Below are 21,477 nucleotides of genomic sequence, written 5' to 3' on the forward strand. Positions count from 1 at the left end.
ACATCCCCATGCCAGGTGATGTTAGCAACAGCTCTGCAAAGAGAGTGGTAGAACAATGTGTTTAGATAGCTTGTGTAATTAACATAACATAGGCTGGATAAAGATTTAATTTGGCTTTTGTTTAATATTTTCTTTTTCCTGGAAATGCTTCAGTAAAATCAAAACCATTTGGTTCAGTTTTGCCTTTGCGTACATTTTTTTTTTTTTTTTGCTTTGTGGATTAGGTGGAGGATGCAACTAGAACTTTTCTACTAAATGAGCGAAGCTCTGGTTTGCTGTTAAATCTTAATCCCTTTGCAACCTTTTTTTATTTCCTGTAATATGTGTAAACCATATTAAGGAATCTTAAGTGGATTAATATGTGTGCATTAGTATCTGCACACTTTGTAGGCTTTGATTGTGATTCCAGGATGAGGCAGAGCATGCATAGTTTGATCTATTTTTATTTTTTATTTTTAATGTTAGTATTTAGAATGGCTCCTATATCTGTATGGTATTTATACAATTAAACATTTTCTTGTGATGAAACAGCAAGAGGAATAGAATAGTTTACATTGGTGCCAGTGCTCTAAGATTTAATAAAAAAGAATGACTTGCAGTTTGGCTACATGAACTCTGACTCATAACACGGGATTATGCCTGTATTGAATCAAATCCCCAAACAGAAATCCAACCATTTTTTGTTCAACTTTAAACTGTTTAATGTAGTTTGAATTGCATCTTCTTAATTCTGTCAGTTTTCAAGATAAGTCTTTTGGAAACTCTTTTCCTCACCCAGCAGCTCAGCACAAGAAAATTGGCAAAGAATAAACCTCATGAATTTAAAAGACTTGCAGTGCTTAGTCCCTTTATGAAGCTGATAATTTTATGTGGTTTTGTTTTTTTTCTCTTTCTCCCAATGACCTGTTAAATTTGTAGAAGGTGGGCTGGTACCTTTTTAAGACATTTTTGCACTGTATTAATAATTGAACCTGTGTAAATATGTATAAAATAATTTTGCATGTATATGTATATATGTAAATATCTAATAAATGGCTTTTTTGTAATGCTTGTCTTCATTTATAGTTTTAAAATAGCTGATTATATTAGAAACAAGGTTTATCAGCCACTTCAGTTTCATATGTATCTTTAGTGGGTTTTGTGGCAGCATTCAAAATATGTTAAAAATAAGCTCAACTCTTTAACACAGAGCTTCAAAATCAGAGTGATTGCAAATGCTGTCATAGTGCATCCTGGATTGTATGCAGTCTCTTACAGGAAGAAATACCTGTATGAACTCAGCATGGCTTTCTCTGAGATAGTGTGCTCTCTGATATCTAATCCACTTGGGTGCACACTGGCACTTTTTGTTCAGGGAGAATTAGGATTTTTATTCAATCATCTTTGTGATGGAAAGTGACTGGATTCATCAGTTGAACTATACAAATGTATTTATGAAGATGGATATAGGAACTTGCTTATCCAAGCAACAGATTGCAGTGTCTGTGATAATCTCTTTGTAGCTTTAAATCTTGCTCTTTACTTTCAGCCACCATGTTATAGAGGTTTTTCCTGCAAAATTTGCATATTGAAATATGTGAAGCAAGATGTAACACAGTCCCATAGGTCCTCTTCCAGTCGCCTGGCAGTGAGTAATGGGGATCCTGCAGATTGCTGTTAGACTTTTAGCTTAGTCTCTTAATGGAACTGTCAGTCCCTACTAAGAGCTTGTGGACTCATTTTGGCCAATTTCAGCCAATTTTGATAAAGGCTCTGAAGGCACTGATTCATCAGGCTTTATTATAGAAATGAATGGCTTGATGTGACACAAATTCAGCTTTCTCATCATCTGAATGTGATGGGTTCAGGGTGTTGGGAAATGTGCTTTGGGAGAGTGATGCTTTCAGTGGCAGGACTCATAGAGGACCCTGCATCATCAGAAACCAAAGAATGAGGTAAAAATCAGAAAGCTGGAAGAAATCAGGCTTGTGGAACTACTAGTTCCATTTGCTCCCTGGTCCTCCACAAGAACGATACCTAGATATCTGTAGCAACAGCAAAACATGATGGGTAAATGGCTAGGTTCTTCCACTGGTTTCCAACATGTGAAAAGTGAAACTTTTCCTAATCTCTGAGGCTTATTCTTTATCAAGAAGGCAATTGTGGGTAAAGTGGATCTGGGAGACCTGCAAATTCTTCAGCATTATTCTGCTTTAAAGATATATCCCACTTTTTGCCTTGACTTGGCCTTTTAGCTGCGGAGTTTGCTCAGGTGCTGGCTTGTGGCACAGAAATGCCAGCAGTATGTTTGGGACGGTTACAGTGCTGCAGCGCTCACTGTCATGCTCAAAAGAGGGGGAGAAGCCTGCGTGTGCCCTGTAATGAGGAAAGAGGCAGAACAGGTTGTGCAGACGGTAGGTCATAATGACCAAAAGCTGATGGCGGGGGAGGAAGGAGAGCACTTTATTCTGCTGAACTGCTCTGCCCTTTGAAATCTAGATGTTATTTTTGTTCTGTAAATAAATGATTGCTCAAAACGTGTTGCTTCTCAAGATGCCAACAGAGAACAACAGCAGCCTTTCCCTTTTTTCCTAAGGTGAGGGGAGAAAGCAATTATAACTCCCTTTCTCTTTTGAAGATGCTGATAAAAGGAGGTGGGAGGATCAGAGGGTCTCTGTGCCAAAAGAGGAACAGCTCCTAAGGTGATAGAAATGCATGTTTTTATTTTAAACAAAAGTAACTCAACTTCTGCTGTGTGCTAACTTACAAATGTGACCTAATTGCATATAAAAAACTGTTTATGAGAGCGGGAGGGAAGGAAACAATGGCCACAAGAAAAAGAGCAGCTCTCGCTTCAAATACATTACCTCCTGGTGATGCTGGCTGCCTCAGCTCTTGTGCCCATGGGTGTGGGGACAACTGAACAGTTTTTAAAAGCAATCAGCCACATGTCTTAACCTCAGTAGTGAGGTGCCTTTGAAGATGAAGGCTGAAGGGATCGGAGGCTTTATTCCGTGCCTGTTGGCTCTTACAGGTACCTCCTGTTTGTCTGCAAATAAATCTCTACTAAAGGTATGACCTTTTGGAGAACATTCTGGAAAGAAGCAATATCATGCCAGCAGGAACTGAAGGTATGTTTTTTGCTCCCTGCTGCAGGGTGGAAATTTCTCTTCTTCCCCTCAATATTTTTTTTTTTCCCAAAAGGCTAAACAAAGTGATATTTTAAAATTTGACCAACTGCTGCATGCTGTTTTCCCTTTAAAGTGTTGTTCTGGCAAAACCAAGGACCTTGAGTGGGAGTGAATTCTATCTGCTACGTTTTCCCATGCTGCAAATGTGTAACATCATGGGACTGTATCCATCAGGCACCTCAAGAAGGGCTGTTCAAGGAGAGAAGCTGTTAACCTTTGCGGGTGGGTGGACAGATGAAAGGCAGTATCCCTTCCCTTGGCCTTGTCCCCCACCAGATACTGTAGTAACTCTTTTTTGCCGGTTTGGTGAATAACAGCATGGGCTTGAGCTCAGGCATGACGTAGATTGTCTTAAGCTGATTTTTAATCAGGAAGATGCAGCTAAAAGGGGAAGTTATCTCCCCATCCCTGAGGCTGCAGGTTTTTCCCTTGAGTCATTTTTTTTTTTTGCCCTGGGGAGGCTGGTCCAGGCTTCTTGGAAGACCCGTTTTAGAAGTAGTTAAATAGCACAAACCAAAGAGCCCTTGAAAGTCTTTGCTTTCTGTTCCCGCTTAAAGTATAGGGTAAGCAAAACACAGAAGCATATAGAATTCCCTTTGGTGTAATAAATGTCATTCAATATAAGAATGGTAAGAAAGGCTTGAAATAACGACTATTAAAATGTGAAGCACCAGTCAATATAGCATGACATACGGCTGTGGAGGGCTGAGATTTATTCTTTCATTATGCAAGGAAAGACATTAACATACAAAATCCCTTATTTCATGGGCTCTCAACACTAAAAAGCAATTAGGTGGAAAGTTCAGCTCTGAAATACATTAGTGTCCATCAGTATGCACCACCCAAAACAAGAGGCCTTCTGGGAGGTGCAACCTCCTGCTACCTGTTGTGGCCTAGAGCGAGAGCTAGGGGCATAAACCTTCTGGCATGATCAGCCCCGAATTATTTCTATTTGCTTGCTGGATGAGGCCAAATAAACAAAGTCAAGCTGCAGTGAAGGTGCCAGGTGTGCTGAACTAAGTGTGTGCATGTCACAGAATCATCTGGGTTGGAAAAGCCCTTGCAGCTCCTCCAGACCAACCATGAACCTCACCCTGACCGTTCCCAACTCCCCCAGATCCCTCAGCGCTGGCTCAGCCCGACTCTTCAACCCCTCCAGGGATCCCGGGGACTCCCCCCCTGCCCTGGGCAGCCCATTCCAACGCCCAACAGCCCCTTCTGCACAGAAATCCTTCCTCAGAGCCAGCCTGACCCTGCCCTGGGCAGCTTGAGGCCATTCCCTCGGGGCCTGGCGCTGGGGCCTTGGCTCCAGAGACTCATCCCCCCTCTCTGCCCCCTCCTGGCAGGGAGTTGCAGAGGGCCAGGAGGTCTCCCCTCAGCCTCCTCTTCTCCAGACTGAACCCCCCCAGTTCCCCCAGCTGCTCCCCAGCAGACCTGTGCTCCAGACCCTGCCCCAGCTCCGTTGCCCTTCTCTGGACACGCTGGAGTCATTCAATGGCCTTTTTGGGGTGAGGGGCCCAAAACTGAACCCAGGAATCGAGGGGCGGCCTCACCAGTGCCGAGCCCAGGGCTCAGATCCCTTCCCTGTCCCTGCTGGCCACGCTGGTGCTGACACAAGCCAGGATGCCATTGGCCTTCTTGGCCCCCTGGGCACACTGCTGGCTCATGTTCAGCTGGCTAAAATGTCAGGCTTTCAACAGCAGTGCCCTGCATTTAATGGGATAGGATATGCCCTGGCTAAAGGGTGATGAATGCTGTGCTCAGAAGATGTGGCAGTACAACTGCAGCTGCTGAACATGGTTCTGGATGTCAGGGACTGCAGTGTCTCTGCCTCACCCTGAGTTTTGCTGTCTTCACGTCTTGAGTGTGACCTGAATGTATGTGCAGCATCAGGCTTCCCTGCAGGACAAGGCAGCTGTTGGGCGTCTCTCCTGTGAGCATAGCCAGGAACTGAGGCGTCATTCCAGAAGATAAGTCTCCTCCCAAGGTAGTACCTTTCACCTGCAGGTCTCACGTAAGACTCTTGAGAAACATTCAGATTATACAGAGCTGGAACCTCTGGTGCTTGAGGCATCTCAGGAGCTGGCAGCGTGGTTCACCTGGGTTGCTGGTTTGGACTTGAAAGCCAAAACCAACACAGTGTGCCCTGTGTTGGTACTGAAGCTTCTGCTTTGTGGCTGGCCCATACATACCTAAGTCACAGTGTCATTTTTCTCCTCTTTCTTTAAAGCTTCTCACTGAGGCTGGCTTGCTCTGCAGATGCTGGGGTTGGAGGGAGCAGGCGAGAAGCAGTGGCCCTTTGTGGTCTGGTGGTTAATACACTAAACTGAGCCTGGAGAAGCCTTGCTGCCTCTCTTCCCAGGACTCGTGTGTCCTTAGCTGTTCCCTAAACTCATACAGGATTTCTCGATCCCCCCAAGCATGAGTGGGCACATATTGAGAAGTATTTGGGTTTAAAATAAAAAATTTTAAACAGTCTTTAAGGTTACTTCTAGAGCTTTGTGCTTGTCTCTCTTGCGAGCACTGGGAGGCACCAGTGTACAAGATAATGCTGCGTGCCCAGAGTGGGAGGAAAGCCGAGCAACTGACTCAGGGAACCTGCGATTTTTTTTACCTGCTTGTATGAATGCTACGGTTCTCCCAGTAGATTTTACTGTGGGACTCATGAAACGGAGATAAAATACCCTGGAGACAGTAGGAGAATCACTTCAGGGCTGCAAATCCGCTTTCCTAGCTAGGCTGGAACAAATTTGTCAAAAGCAAAGTCACTGCAGCTTCCTTTTTTGTCTTGCTAGTCAAAGCATTTGTTCTTTGTGCTAAATATTGGCGCTCCTGGTCTGAGCATCGGGGCTTTGTTCTCTGCCTGATGGATTCAGGAAGGGACTTGAGGGCTTCTGAGAGAAGAAAGCAGCAGCTTAATTAGAGAGAAGTCTGGAGGCATACATGCATACATTTTCGGTACTTAATCCATCTGCGGTAACTGCTTGGAAAGTTAAGTCAGATGGAAAGGGATTTGAGGCAAACCTGGTTTCCAAAACTCTGCTAATAAATGGGCAAAGGATGATGCTACCGTTTACTGTGCAGTGGGAAGGTGGGGAACCTGGATGGCAGCAGGCAGCTCTGGCAGGGGTGGGGGTAAAGGACACATAGGGTGGCTTCCAGGCAGGAGCTCAGACCTTTCTGTCTGTCCTGGTGGGTACCCTGTGAGGCAGTGCTGGGCACAGAGGCCTGAGCTGGAGCTGACTGAGGTCACCAGGCTGCTTCCAGTGAGGTCTGAGAAAGGCTTTGCTGGTGCTGAAAGGGATCTCGCAGGATCTCGTTAGTCCTTCCTCCCTCCCAGCAGCATATGCTCTGTGATTAACTTGTTTTTATAAGAAGCACATCTTCCTCCTGACTTTTTTGCTGGCAGCAGTGCTGATTTCTGTATTCCCTCTGCTGTGGTGGCAGAGGAAATTGGAGGGGTGTAAAGAAGAAACTGCACCTACCTCACTGCAAGCCTACACATGCCAGCATGCTGGAGAGGGCAGTTTGGAGGGAAAAGGATAAATGGAGGAAAAAGAGGCAGGGAAGACCAGGAACTGGGGCACCTTGGGGCTGCCAGACTGCACCCTGGTTACATTTGCTTCAACCTCGTCCTAATGTCCAAGCTCCCCAGGGCACATGGAGGGAGAGATAACCCTGGGTGCTGCTTCTTGGAGAAAGCTGTGCCTTGGCTGGGCCAGGTAAACAGGATGGGTTTTGCCAGGTTTAATCCCACAGTAAATTTGCTCCTGTTCAGGGGGGAGCTGCTTGGCTGGGGAGGAGAGTTGTGTTGGTATCTACCAGAAGTTACCTATGTCTGGTATCACTGTGTGGTCAGGAATAAAGTTCCCAGCCAAAAATACTAGGCTTTTTCAGCAATTTCTTCCCCTATAGGTTTGGTGGGGTTTTTTAATCCCTTACGGACCGTTGCATGGAGAGTGATGGGCTGTCATGCACCATGTCTTCACTGGCAAAGAGAGGGGCAGTTTGCAGATGGCAGCTGGTAGCCAGTACCATCCTCCTGCAAGGGGGGCAGCTGCAGTTCTAACGCTTGTTAGAAAAATCCCAAACTCTGAAGTGTGCTCACATACTATGTGGATTATACAGGTTTACCTGCTGGCATTGCTTTGAAACCACCTGCCAGCTTGCTTCGCAAGGATTGCGGCCGTAATTGGGGATGGCTGGCTGGAGCAATGGCAAGTCAGGCAATAGCAGAGACATTGCTCCTCTCTGGACAGGGAGACATGAAGGTGCTCGACTTCCCTGTGGGAATTACTTGCTTTGGGAACAGCCATGGCTCTCTGCGAGCCGGGGACACCAGCTGCACCACCCGGCATCCTGTGCAGCGGCTCAGACACAAGTGCTGAACTGAACTCTGGGTTGCCGACCAAACAAGACCATTTTCCATTGTGATGCAATTCAGACAGCTCCCAGCTGTTTGCTCACCGTGTTTAACCAGGAACAATAAAACTGGTAATTGCCAGTTGATGTCTAAACAAGAACTCGGCTCTGGAAGGGAATTCATTACAAATTGAAATGAAAGCCATGCACACTGCCACCTCCCAAAGGCATTGCAGAGGGATGCTTTCTACTCACCTCACACCGTAGAGGCTGATTTTAACCTCTTCTGCATTGGCAGATCCATCTCTGCACCCCTGCATGCTGTTGCAGGGATTACATCTAAAATAGTGAGTCCAAGAGGAATGTGGAGAAACTGGAGAGGATCCGGTGGAAGGACACCATGATGACTAGGGGCCTGTGATCTACAAGGAGAGGTCAGGGAGCTGAGTTTGTTTAGTCTTGAGAAGAGGCTAAGGGCCCATCTGATGGTAGCCTACAACTACCCTTGGGATGTGGATCTAAATTCATCTTAGTAGCATGGAACAACTTGTTGCAACTTGGAAGGTTCAGGTTAGACACTAAATAAAGATCCCACTAGGAGGGAAGTGCAGCTTTGGAACAGGTCACATCATAGATTGGGGTTTCTCCATGCACAGAGGCTGTCACATCTTGGCTGGGCAATGTCATAACTGATATGAACTAGTTGGTTTCAATCCTGCCTTGAGCAGAAGGCTGGACTAGATGTTCCTTTGAACTACCATCTCTGATTTTACAACCCTAGGACATACCTTGGTTTAGGGTTCTGGATGCTGCTTACCTACTTCACAACAGTTGGTTCATTAATTAACCTAATATTGAAAAGATCCCAACCAACAACACTAAATCAAACTGTCCTCCCTGAAGGTGCCCTCACTCTAAATCAAACATTAACGTAGTTTAGGAAGAGCGAAAGGCTTCACAGAGTAATTTGAGGACATAGTTATTATTTAACATGAGCATTGTCTGGCTGTCCTGTTGTTGTGAAACACATGACATTATGCATGTTGAACAGCCAGCATTTGCGGGGAGCAAATTAACCTTGTGCTGCAATGGTGCTGACTTGCAGCACATCAGGTTTATGATTTAAGATATGATCTGAGGGGACTCTGCTTTTGTTTTAATGATCTTGCTCTCTGTTTAGAAAGGTGACCTTAGGGCCTGCTGGTAATGAGGCACACAATTACACATAGATTGTTATTTAAAGTTGCCTCAACTATTTAAAAAAAAAAAAAAAAAAAAAAAATCTGGGTGTTGTCCCTACATCATTTTCCCCAGTTATCAAGAATCTGACTTAATGAACTTCCAATTTACATGTTTATAATATGTCTCTGGGAGAGTTAGCAATAACTTGGCAACACCAGTGCCTTCCCCAAGTGGGATTCAAGGTTGTTGTGGTTTATGCACGGGAGAAACATGTTTTTCCCGTGCCCTGGGGTAATTACTTTTCTCTGATGGTTGAGACACATCAGCCTCCAGAAAAAACCCCAAATGTGCTTTGTACCAGAGACCTGAATGACCTGTATGGGTGGGTAAGGATATGACACACAACTGGAAGCACTGGCCTCCCCTGGGTGCTATCAGCCCTACCTTCATCCCTCATCTTGGGAACTTTTACTCTCTGGAGGACTTCAAATCAATATTAGGGATTAATTGTGACAGCAAAGAAAGAACATCTGTCTTCTTGAATAAAGGTGGCCTGTGTGGTGGGGACTGTGTTGCTAAGTCTCAGTTTTATTGGGAGGCTTGTCACTTGAGCTAAGAGGATGGTGCTCACCTCCGTGCCTTGCACTGGCACTTCTTCCAGCCATAGATCGATGTAGCTGCATCTCTCTCTGCCCACTGAATGCTCTCACAGGCCCATGTCACCACCAGCAACTGCTGTGTCATTACAGTACTACTGGCACCACATGATTATCTGATTCCAGGTTATTCTTTAAGCCCTGCTGCTTCCCAGCTTGTGTTGAATCTTGCTCCCCTGCTGCCATGCTGGTTGGTGCTTGACAAACAGTCATGTAGATCTGCCTGTCTTTTTCATTACCTTGACGTTGAGTGAGTCAAATTAGTACAGAAATGAGGTTTTGATGTGATCACCTTTGGTCATTTAAAAGCTCAGTGGATGGTTTCTGATTGCTGAGACATTACTGAGCTGATCTGATGGCAGGGAATGGCGGTCATTAGAGGGGATACTGAGAAACACAGGAATATCTGTCAACCATAACGCCTGTTGTATTGAATTCGGACTATCCTTAATTCCTTCTCTCTCTTCCCTCTGATAAATATTTTAGAATGTGTCAGGACCAAGCATGATATTTTTGCTGCGTATTTTGTTAAATAAAAAAAAAAAAAAAAAAGAGCTGGTTAGTCAGCATACCTAGTGCTGCTGTGCTGCTTCAGACACACTTGGGTACGTGGTGAAAAAAGGAAAAGGGCTTTGAGAATATCTTTGACCCAGGTTGATAAGCAGCTCTTTCCCCTCGATCATATCTATCCATCTGTCACTGCCTGGGAGGAAAATCAATCCTTTTTATAGCAATGAGCATATTCAATAATGCAAAGGGTCATGGCATTATGCACAATGCAGTGGTGTCTTAAATGAGTGATGGACTGTGGCTTTGCCTTTTAAAACCTGCACATTTGTATTTTAATTTGTCAGCAGCAACTAAAGGCATCTCTTGGAAAACCACCACCTCAGCATGTTGTGCTGTCCAGGAAACCTCTGGTGAGAAGCTCCTTTCCCATTGGAGTCTACTCTGTTTGTTTACATCAAGAAAAGTCTTGGCTAGTTGGCATTGATTTTCTAGCTATCAGAGTATTATTTGGTGTTTGCAATGGAACAGACATTAACCTACATCACTGGCGCAAGCAGTTTCTCAAGGGACATCTTCTCTGAGAGTGTTGGCACCATGCTGGGCACAAGGTAGATGGCCACAGTATTTGTGGAAATAAATAGATGTGGATTTTTCATGAGGGCTGTAAGGTCTCCAGATGTTGTGGCAGTGCAGATCACATTAGTACCAAAGATTACTAGATGGGGGGTTTACTTCCACGCTGGCCCCCATAGGCACATCTGCAGTGGGGTATAACTGAGCTAGTTTAGTTAGTGCTGGGGTGGCACTGAACTGAAGGCCACTGCATGATCTTCTTGGATATTAGGGAAGTAAAGTCAAGGTCAATTCTATACTGACTTCCAAACATGAGTTCCACACCAGCTGGCTGGGGAGCAGCTCTATAGAAAATAACCTGTTTATTTTAGTGGAGAAGTTGAATATGCATCCGCAATGAGCCCTCGCAATGATGAAGGCCAACTGCATCCTGAGCTGTATCAGTGACAGTAGGGCCAGCAGATAAAGAGAAGGGATGGTTCCCTTCCAGCTGGCATTCGTGAGACTGCATCTGGAGTGCTGTGTTCGGCTTTGGACACCCCAGTAAAGAAAGACATCAACATGCTGGAGCGAGTCCAGTTGAGACGAGATGATTATGGGTCTGCAGCACATGGCGTAGAGAAGGAGAAGCTGAGACAACTGGGTTTGTTCAGCCTGAATATGGTGTTGCTAAGAGGAATGTAATTGCTGTATTCAGCAACCTAATGAGTGGTTATGGAGAAGACAAGGTCACACTCTTCTTGGAGATGCCAACAAAAGGATGAGAAACAAGGGAAATTCCAACAATATATAAAGAAACATTTTTCACGATGAGACTGGTCAAACATTGTAACAGAGATCTGGAGAGGTTGTGTCATCCCTGTCCTTGCACACAGTCAAAACTGGACTGGACAAGACTGGACAAGACTGGGCATCCTGGTAAATGTTGAAGCTGGCCCTGCATTTAGTGGGGGAGTTAGACTACCGTTGTCCTGAGATTTCTTCAAACTAATTTGGTCTCTTATAATAGTTTAGTAACTCTAGTTACTTTACAGTAGCAGAAATGTAAACGTACCTTATGGTAGAATCAAGACTGAATATGGAGGGAATAGAGGCAAAAATAGGAGCTCTGGTGATAGATGCAGAGATTTAGACACAACTAAAAGACCAAAGGGCTGTCTAGAGTCCCTGAGAGCAACTGCTTAGACGGCTGTGAATGGCTCAATAAAAAGGGTCTCAGCTGTAAAACTGTGACGTTTTATGGGGTTACAAACAAAGGAAAATGGGAAAGCCAGGCGAGTCCCAAAGATTTTAATTGGCCTGTGGGTGCTGAATGCAACATTTAGAAGTAGCAGTAACTTTGGAGTACAAACCATTTATGTCGAGGATCAGTACGCACTGTTTATGAGACCATCTGAGAGCTCGGGGAAGAGAAATGGTCAAGTTCCATGAGGCCTTTAGCTGGTAGGAGCATTGTTCACTGTTTGCAACACTAGAAGAGAACTGATCATTTAAGTGTAGTAAAGATGGAGGGAAAGCTGAATCCTGAGCAACACAAAAAGAGGACCTGGAGTCAGGTTATGAGGTACATATTGAGGAACCTGAGCAGCAGGACTAATTTCAGAGCAGCTTTGAGAATTCAAACCCTTCCCTTAGTTACCTAAGTTGGATTTGGGGACAGATTTCTAAGACTGGTCTTACAACAGCTTACATTACTCAATCTGATGATGATTTTCCAATTTGAAGATTTAACGAGTTCCCATTTTGGAGTGACCAACCTAGGTCTCAACAGAGAGTCCTGTAAACCAAAGACTTTGACACAGTTGTGGAGCTGAAAGGACCCATGTTCAATTCCTGCTCTCTGAGGATTCCCTGTGTGGCCCGGGCAGGTCTCTTAGGGCTGCGCTTGGGCTCTGTCAGACAGGCACAGAAGTCAAGTTGTCGTGGCTAGCAGTGTGTCAGATCTCAAGAAAGTGAATTAGAGTATCTGCTCTCCAGGCTCAAATCCTCTTGAGACCCATAAATCCAACACCAGTGTGAGGCTCTTGTGGTCCGTACACAGAGTACAGGGATTTCTCACTTTGCATCTCGAACAGCCAGACCCTCTTCTCAGCAGAGCCTCCAGTTGCTGCTGCATTAAAATGACTATTATTTCCATCAGCAACTTATTGCCCTAAAGAGAAATTAAGCAACAGCAAACTGCACAGATCCACTGAAGGAAATTCTTTCCATGGCTAAAGGAGATGTTTCCTGATTTCCATCAGGTTAAGACCTGAACAGTGGTTTCCGTTAATCCATGAGAATCGAGTTAAGCTTGAATTTCTTGAGAAAAGCCTCCTTGTTTAATTTTTTTCTCTCCCTTTTTATTGTTTCATATAAAATGTTGCTTGGCTGAATTTGCCACAGCCCTCCCCAGCAGAATAGTAATTACATTTATTGGAAATGCTTCCTGATCACATATTCATTTACCAGCTGCTAAAGTAAAATGAACTGGGCAAAGTGCCACTGGAGGGTTGGATTCATAAGCTGGAGAAAGCAAATGAAACAACTGCTCAGTGTGCAGTTTCTTTCCCTCTCCAGCAATTCGTTATCCTCCTGTTCAGCTGATTTAGGAAGTTAAAAGGCAGTCAGGATGGCAGCATGTGATGGTTCTTAGCATGAACATATACCTTTGGGGTTGCCAAATTTACCTTTGACTGCGCTATAAAGGGCACACAAATACCATAACCCTATATCTTTAATGTGATGTAAAATAATAACAGTAATGAAACACTTTGTTCTTATTTCTGGGTTACTCTCAGTCACTCTCATCAGTGTTGAGTTGCCACCAAACCCATTTTCATCTTCCCTGTCTTCCCACTACCCCAGTGTCTGCTTTCTGGACCCCACAATTGGCATGAAAAGCAACCAGCTCCAAATCACTGCATGCAGAAAACGCCCACAGCACGTATAGATACCACTGACACCTTCAAACCCACCAACCACCCAAACCCCACGCAAGTGCTGTGAAGCGCTGCGGAGGCCATATGTGTTGTGGAGGCCACCACATTTCATTGTACAGAGACAACTTTTGGGACCCGCCTCTCTGGTCTGCAAAGGAAGTCCACTCGACTGCTTGTCTGGGGAAATAGATCTCACCTTCAAAACGGACTGACAATGCCGATGCATTGCTTTTTATCCAGAAATTTAGTCAATACCTGTCAGTATGAAAATTGCTTATTAGAGTTGTAAAATTCACACAGCGTGATGGTACACATCCTAGACAAGCAGACACTGGAACTGGGCTGATAAAGGCTTGAATTACTTGAAGAGAGTTTAGCATAATTACTGGGTTTTCTTCTGCAAATAGATTTCTACAAAGCATATAAAAGAAGCACTTAAAAAGAAATTATTTGTGGCATAAGTGGTGTGATAGACATCATATTAATGTGGTTCTGGTAAAGAGAAATATAAATTTGTGTCTTTGAGTGTTTGTTTTCTGTAACTTAGACACACTGAGATTTGGTTGTCTGAATATCAGTGTCCAATGCCATTGAGGGTTTCCCATTCGGTCCCATGCTACCATCCCAGGAGACTTTGGGTCTCCTGTAGGTTGTGTTCCTGTGTGGACATCTCAGATGTTCCAGCATTGCTCAGATGTCTTTAGGTACCTGTGTTTGGGCAAATGAGTTGAGCCCCATGTATCAGAAGCTAAATTGTCTCTTTTCTAAAGTTTGGCTTTCCAGAGACATCACCAAGAGAAGATTTCTACTGAAAGTCCAGATCTTCTGTCCCAGGACAGTGGATGGGGAAAGGAGCCATCTCAGCTGGGTCAGGTGGAACCACCACTCCTTTTCTGAATGGGACAGAAGGGGCATTTCAAACTCCAGTCAACCGCCGTGACCTCGGGCCGGGTGCCCTGTTCCTGGTGGTGTTCTGAACATTGCAGAGGTGCGGTCATTTGGTCGATACTCAGAGATCACAGCAGAAATAAGTTGGCTTCCGTGTCCGTTCCTGTGGGAAAACAGTAATCTTCTCCTGTGTTGTCACTGATATTTTAACTAGACCAATTTAAATCATTTGAGGGGATGTTTAAAATTTATTCTTTGACCGAGTGGTTTGACAATTCCTGCTGTGTGGCAGTTGTGGTCTGTGTGGTGCATGTAAGTCCAGGACATCGATGACCATAGCAGCTTCAACAGTGAGAGACTTTCTGCTTGTTCCTACAGATGCTCACTCCATTTCTTTTTTTTTTTTTTCTTTTTCTTTTTCTTCATATTGAAGCCTTTCTATACAGATTTCTGCAGCTGTCCACATCAACACTTTGACAGTACATGTTCATCTTCTCTGGTTGAGTGGCTGCTTTATTACAAGATGGTCTGTAGTTGTACTGCACTTAGCAGACCTCTGTGATGTATGGAGGGAGCCGTGGGTGACACATACACGCAGACATGTACTCATTGTGTAGGTATGTAAAGGTGCAGAGATGCACGTTCATGAGAGGGTTTGTTAGCATGCATGTGTGGGAGAAGAGGTTGTGTGCGTCTGTATTTCACAGGTCCATCATCCTGCAAACCTGACATGGTCAATATAAACTTGCTCTTTCTAGACAAGAAAGTATCTCCAGTCTCATTCATATTTTGGCAGTACCTGGGCATGTGAGGGGACTTAATTAATCTCTGTATTTTCTGTTGAGCTGGAGCCAACCTGAAGTCATGTTTTGAAAAACCTTTCTCTTGAAGTCTGTTTTTTTCCAGCACCCTCTGTTAACATTTCACTTGTCTATAACTGTTGTCGCTCAGTCACCTCCTGTTTTCATGCATCGAAGTTCAAAATAAAGGGCTGGATTCACAGCTGGGATAAACCAGTGACACACTCAGTGACGGGGCTGCTGGGATTTACACCTGTAGTAAGTGAGACATCCAGATCAACAGGGCCAGCTTTGCAATGGACGGTGACAGATGAAGTTTCTCTGTTGAGACTTTCCCATCAGCAGCAGCTCAGTGTCAAAGTCATTCAGAAGTAGCACCGCCGCTTTTCATTGCTGAGAGGCTGCACACACAGAGAGGACTGGCTACAATGTGCTGTCCCCAGCCAGGGGCTCCTGTGGCTTCACATGGTGTCTGGGAGGATTACAGTGCTTTTAGGGATATTTCCATCTGCAAGTTCGGATGATGCTCCAGGGGTGGTGGCAGGAAGGTAGTTATCTGGACAAGCCTTTTCTCACTCCGTCCATCCTAGTTGTTTGTGCTTCAGCTAGGAAAACCCAACTGTGGCTCTGTTTGAAACTAACCTCTGTGTTGTGAAAGTCCGCTCCTTTCTTCACTGAATCTACTGTCCTGTGTTTCCCTCTTCCTTTTGGACCATGGCCAAAACTCCTGTGGATTTCCCAGAATAACTCTTGCTCATAGCCCCATCAACTCCTGGAACATTTCCTCTAAGCAAAGCCAAGCTGACTGTCCCCATGCCAAGCTGAGCTGCTGCAAAGCCAACTGTGAAAGGCTCTTGTGTGTGAATCTGCTCTTTTCCTGTAGCCTGTGCTTATGACAGGGGTAGATGGAAGTACAGTGCATACTGTGCTGAGCCAACACTGTCTGTCTGAGATAACAGTGATAATCTTAACCAGTTAAAACTGCTCTGTGCTAGTAGAAATTCCTATTTTTCTCACAAGTATATGGCACTAAGTGTCTTGTGGAAGTTTGATCTCCTCAAAAGTTTCCTGTACTAACATTAAAAGTGATTTCCCACTTTGTTCTGGACTCAGAGCTCTTTGCTGCTCAAACGTCTTCACCGTAACAGTGAAAAACTTCACGTCCTTCAGGGCCTTGTGTTGGCCTCATCCTCATATACTGTTTATCTACATGACTCTGGCAATGTTTGGCTTCTGCTGAGAAATTCAGAAAAGCAATGTTAAAGCTGGGAGGCCACCACTGATGATAGAATCTAGTAGTCAACAAATAAAGATCCTCAAACAGGTATTTTAAAAGTAAACAATAAATTACAAAGCAAAACACTCTTTCTCTGACTTGTATGAGTACATCAATCCCAGCTGATGGAGAGTGCTGTGTAGCTGGCAGTTTTCACTGCTCTGTGGGATGTGGAGAACATCAGAAGGAGTTCAGTCAGGGATTAACTCTTTTCTCAAATCACTGTATGCAAAAATGCATCTCCCTCAAAATACAGAACTTTCTCACAAGCATGACAAAGATTTCAGTAAGCACCCACACACCTGATGGGATTGGCAGTGGGATTAATGTTGTCCAGTTGCTCTGAGATCTACTGAATTTTTTCAGTATTATTCAATTGGTTTTCTTTTTATACAAAGTTTTTTAGTCTAGTTTGTCACCATGGTCTAAAGCTAGTCCAGCCAATTATAGCTTGTCCTCTGTAAGTGAAGTTATTTCTTTTCGTTATCTGTTTCTTATTGTTACCTTTGGATTTATTTTACCAGGATCAATTTACCATTTTATGAGTCAAGTCACTTGAGGAATCTGCAGTGTGGTTTGAAGGGAAGGACGAGGTGACAGTGGGATAATTTCTCATGCCATCAGTTATTCCAGTGTTGTGGTTTAAACCAGGACACCCAAGCAGAAGTCACAAGATGGATTACAGCTTCAATGGCCTTGGCCTGCTGACTCTGCATCTACCTACATTCTTGCACAATTTCAAGATCTTAAACTTATAAAAACCGCAGGTACTGCAAGGCTGACACATATTCATGAGCTGGCAGCAGTGTGAAGATGTATTTATGATATGATAATTATTTGCTTCTCTGGGCTTGTACTGGGAGATATCACAGAGTCACACAACGGTTGAGCTTGGAAGGGACCTTTGGAAGTCACCTGGTCCAACCTGCCCTGCACCAGGTTGCCCAGGATCATGTCCCCCTTAAACAAGTAGAATTTTCTTTTGAACTACAACTTTTGCCTCTGGAACTTGGATGAATGGGACTTGGATGAATCCTTTAAAAACAGCAGTGAAACCCATTTATCTTTCCAAAGAGAGATTTGCCAAGAACACCACTGCATTATCTTTCACATGGAATATTTAATATTATATCAAAACAATTTTGATTTAAGTTATATCTGTTATCATTTTAAAAGACAGCAAATGGCTGTAGGAAACAAAGCAGACAGTCATGTTGTGATGAATTATCTTCCATTCTGGAGAAATCGTATTCAGTCTCAAGTATCCCTCTCATCTATTAAGTATTGATTTGAAGGGAGAACATTTAACAAAACTGCCAACTGGTTCCGGTCTGTTTGACCCGTTTAAATCCAGAACGGCTCCTTAGAAATCATTGAAATCACATTGATTCAGAAATGCTGCAATTGAATGATCTCATGAATGAGAACTCCGGAGAGTGATCTGATCAAACTAGGAAGTTAGCAAAAGAGGTGAAAACAGCAACTTCAAGTTTCTTGGGTGGACCACGAGGGTGCTTGGGCACATATTTGTTTGGGTGTGTTTACCTGCTGCTTACTGAAGCTGGCATGTGGGTGGCTGAGTGTGCAAGAGGCGTGTGCAAGGATGTGTGTACCGTGGGTGTGGGCGGGGACCCAGGAGGGAAGTTGCTATATTAAAAGGGAACAGTGAGATGAGTCGATCTGTCATAACTTTCCACTGTAGTAAACAAAATGGTTCTTCTGCACTGCAAAATAAAAGGACAAGGGGTGGAGCTCAAGTGCTAGAGCTGGATTGTCTTCGCTTCTTAACTGCTTTTTCACTCATGGGCTGTTCTGTGGACACTTCCAGCTTTGCCTTTCCAAAACCAGGGCATGGTTTTGGGAATAATTCACTGCAGAGGCTATTTCCCACTGTAGTTTCTCTCTCCCTGTACTGTCTTCCAGTGCTATTGTCTTGGTTTTTGCTGAGATAGAGTTAATTTTCTTTCTAGTAGCTGGTACAGAGCTGTGTTTTGGATTTAGGGTGAGAATAATGTTGATAACACACTGATGGTTTAGTTGTTGCTAATCAGTGCTTATACTAGGTCAAGGACTTTTCATCTTCTCACACCGTCCCACCAGTGACACTGCGCATGACAGTGGTACAGTGTCAGACAAGTTTCAGTGCTTGGTAACTTCCCAGAGTGCTGTTTAATTCACTAGTATGGGTATAGCTCTAGAAGTCCCACTGAGAGGTGACAAAGAGACTATATCCAAAGAGCTGACAAACCCTCGACTTGGAGGGGTAACTCTTATAACGTAAAACTGGTTAACCTGGCAGTAAATCATTCCCTTTGGATCCCCGAGCTCTGTAGGCTTAGACTGTAAGCATGGCTGAAGTAGTCCTGATTCCCCCGCAATTGTGAAGTTACTTTTTCAGTGATACTGCTTGCAATAGCTGGAGTAAAAAGTATTTGGTGTTTGAAACCTCTGAAAGGTGTCTATCTTTTTGTTCTCCTACTGTATGTCCCTGGAGAAAGGCATTGTGCATCCCGAGGATTCACAAGGTTAGAGTGGTGAAGAAACAGCTATTTAAGGAAAGGAGGAGACGAGGAAAGGTCCCGTCAATGAGGCTGAATCAGATGAAGGGTGACTTTTCAGATCCAGTTGACCTAAGAGTGTCAGAGCACTGTATAACCTATTGCCATATAGAAGAAATGGACTTGTTCAGTGTTGGGGGAGAGAGCTGAGGGGATATTATTGTCTTCAGGAAGGTAATAAGTAGCTATCAAACTGAAGGGAATAAACTCTTATCCATGTCCAAAGGGAAAAATAGAAATCATAGGTTTATGCTACAACAGGCAAGTTTTAGTTAATTATTAGGAAAAGCTTCCTCATGGTGAGGTAGTACAAAATGTGAAGGGATTTGGGGGCAGGGCTTCTATCTGTGGAGGAAGAAGTTTAGTAAAACATTATAGAATCATAGAATGGTTTGGATTGGAAGGGACCTTAAAGATCACCTCGTTCCAACACCCCTGCTATGGGTGTGGACACAAAGAACACTACTTGGAACATTAAATATTATCAGGATGTATTACATAGAACTAACACAGCTTTGAAGCAGGTGGAGAGGTGGCTTCCTGATGTCCTTTCCCATCAAGTTCCAGCCTCCAGTGCTCAGGGCGATGAGTACATGGAATGTCACCCAATCTTGGACCCATCCTTCCCTTTAACATCAAAGAAAGCTAAAAAAACCCCGAGGGGAGGCAAGCCACTAGGAAAGGGTGATCAAAGCAGTGGCAGAGCCAGCACCACCTCCCTCCTGCTCTCCAAAGTGTCCTTCTGCTGGGAGTTGCTTGTTGGCTCGAGGTGCCACGTTGCTTTGAGGAAGGAGCTACTCAAGTCAGACACTGTGATCCACATCTCAGCCCTTTGCCCAGAGCACAAGAGATCAGCAGAGAGGAAATCTGGTGTAATCAGCTGATCCTTGGCCTCCAGGGTTGAATTCTCCTCCTGGTGCTATGGATCTGGGACAGAGCTCTGATAAGAGTCTCCCTTAACCAAAAACTGTTTTATATATTTTTCCACTGGGGTCAAAGCCTCCTGCTGCTTGCAGCTGGGCAAAGACATTGCTCTGCTGATAAGGAGCACTAGCCTATTGGGTCATTTCTTCATGGAGAAAGTGGGGAGAGGAACAGAGAGAAATGCTTTTTCTATGAGGTGTGAAAAAGGTGAACTTTAGAAAAGGTCAGGAAATGTGGGATTAGTTCCTTGCCCTGCTATAAACTTCATGAGTTTCCTCCACAAGCCTTTTAGCCTTTCCTTGCCTTGGCAGGATGTAGTTGTCAGAGGATCACAGACTCAAGGACACGAGGGCATAAAGACACTGTGCTCTAGGACAGTGACTGTGAGCAGTCTCATGCTGTTCCAGAAGAACATGCATGAAGTCTCATGCACCATGCAGAAGAAAGTTTGTGTCTAGCACTGAATATTGTCTGAGACTTGGAGAAGAGAATTAAATAGGCACCTTTCTGACTATCATGCCTTTTCTTAATCTTACCCAACTGCACAAAAGTTCTGGATTTCTCACAGCTTCTGATCTGCTGCTCATGTTCTCTTTACTCACATTCTTTGCCTCATCATTAGCAGTGGGCAGAGGTGACCTGATGAATAAGGATGATTACAGAGGGCTTCAGAGCACTCTGTTTTGTTTTGTTTAGTTTAAGTGGACCGTCAATGAGGCACCGAGCTGTTCCTAACCTAGGACCTGCCTTATGCTTTATTTTTCTCTCTGGCCATTTTCTTCATTAGAAATTATGTCAGATAGAGTTGGAAGACTTGGGACACTTGCCTGAGATCTCTGGCCAGGCCCTAGGAATGACTGGGATGCACAGAGTCACAGGGTAGCTGCTCAGGGAAGGATCTCTGGAGGTCTCTAGTCCACTCCCACTGCTGAAACCAGTCAACAGAGAGCAGGATGTGCACAGTCAGGTTTTGAATGCCTCCAAGGAAATTCCAAAACCTCTCTGGGCAGCCTGCTCCAGGGTTTGGCCACTGTCACAATGAAAAGGTTTTTTCTTACGTTTAAGTGGAATTTCCCATATTTTGGTTTGTGCTTATTGTCTCTTGTCTTGTCAATGGGCACTACCGAGAAGAGTCTGGCTCCTTCTTCTTTCCTCCCTCTCACATCAGGTATTTGCACACATGAACAAGGTGCCCCAGATCCCTCTCTTACAGAGGCTAAATAATGCCAGCATTCTCAGTAGAGGAATAATCTTCCCTAACATGCAAAAATTAAACTTCAAGTCTAAACCAGTCTCCCCGGACTCATTTTACAAGAGAGGAAGGGACAGCAGTGGCACATACTTCAGCTCCCTTATCTTGCAGATCTTAGGTGTGGCTCAATTGCCTATACACAGCTGCCAAATACTCTTTGAGATGATATCTAAGATGTTTGGGGGGGGGGGGGGGGAATGGGAACTGTCAGGTGTGACGCAGGATTTACAAGAGATCAACATCTTTCTCAAAAGGCAGCTAGAGGTCAGGAGCAATATCTCGGAGGTCCAAAATGGGTTTACTTTGCCTGAAAGCAACTGACTCCGATTTAAAGGTGAGAGCCGCTTGACAGATCGAGACAGCTTCATTCGGATGCACATGAGCTCACATGTCTGCGTGTGAGCT

General features: G+C 44.4%; 1 protein-coding gene across 2 annotated transcripts in view; it reads left to right on the top strand.

The window, feature by feature from the left end:
* The window catches only part of SEC22C (SEC22 homolog C, vesicle trafficking protein), a 36,062-nt gene extending 21,259 nt beyond the window's left edge, over window positions 1-14,803 (top strand). The window contains exons 8-9 of one of the 2 annotated variants that reach the window (XR_012633249.1): window positions 14,145-14,362; window positions 14,696-14,803. Coding sequence is in view for 1 of the 2 variants with exons in the window: in XM_074901113.1 (XP_074757214.1) it covers window positions 14,145-14,186 (42 nt within the window). In the remaining variant the exon portion in view is untranslated. Of the gene's footprint in view, window positions 1-14,144; window positions 14,428-14,695 lie in introns of those variants that run through there. The other variant, XM_074901113.1, reaches the window with a different exon arrangement.
* The last annotated feature ends 6,674 nt before the right edge of the window (window positions 14,804-21,477 follow it).

Source organism: Athene noctua, chromosome 2 (genome assembly GCF_965140245.1).
Source record: "Athene noctua chromosome 2, bAthNoc1.hap1.1, whole genome shotgun sequence".
NCBI lineage: Eukaryota > Metazoa > Chordata > Aves > Strigiformes > Strigidae > Athene > Athene noctua.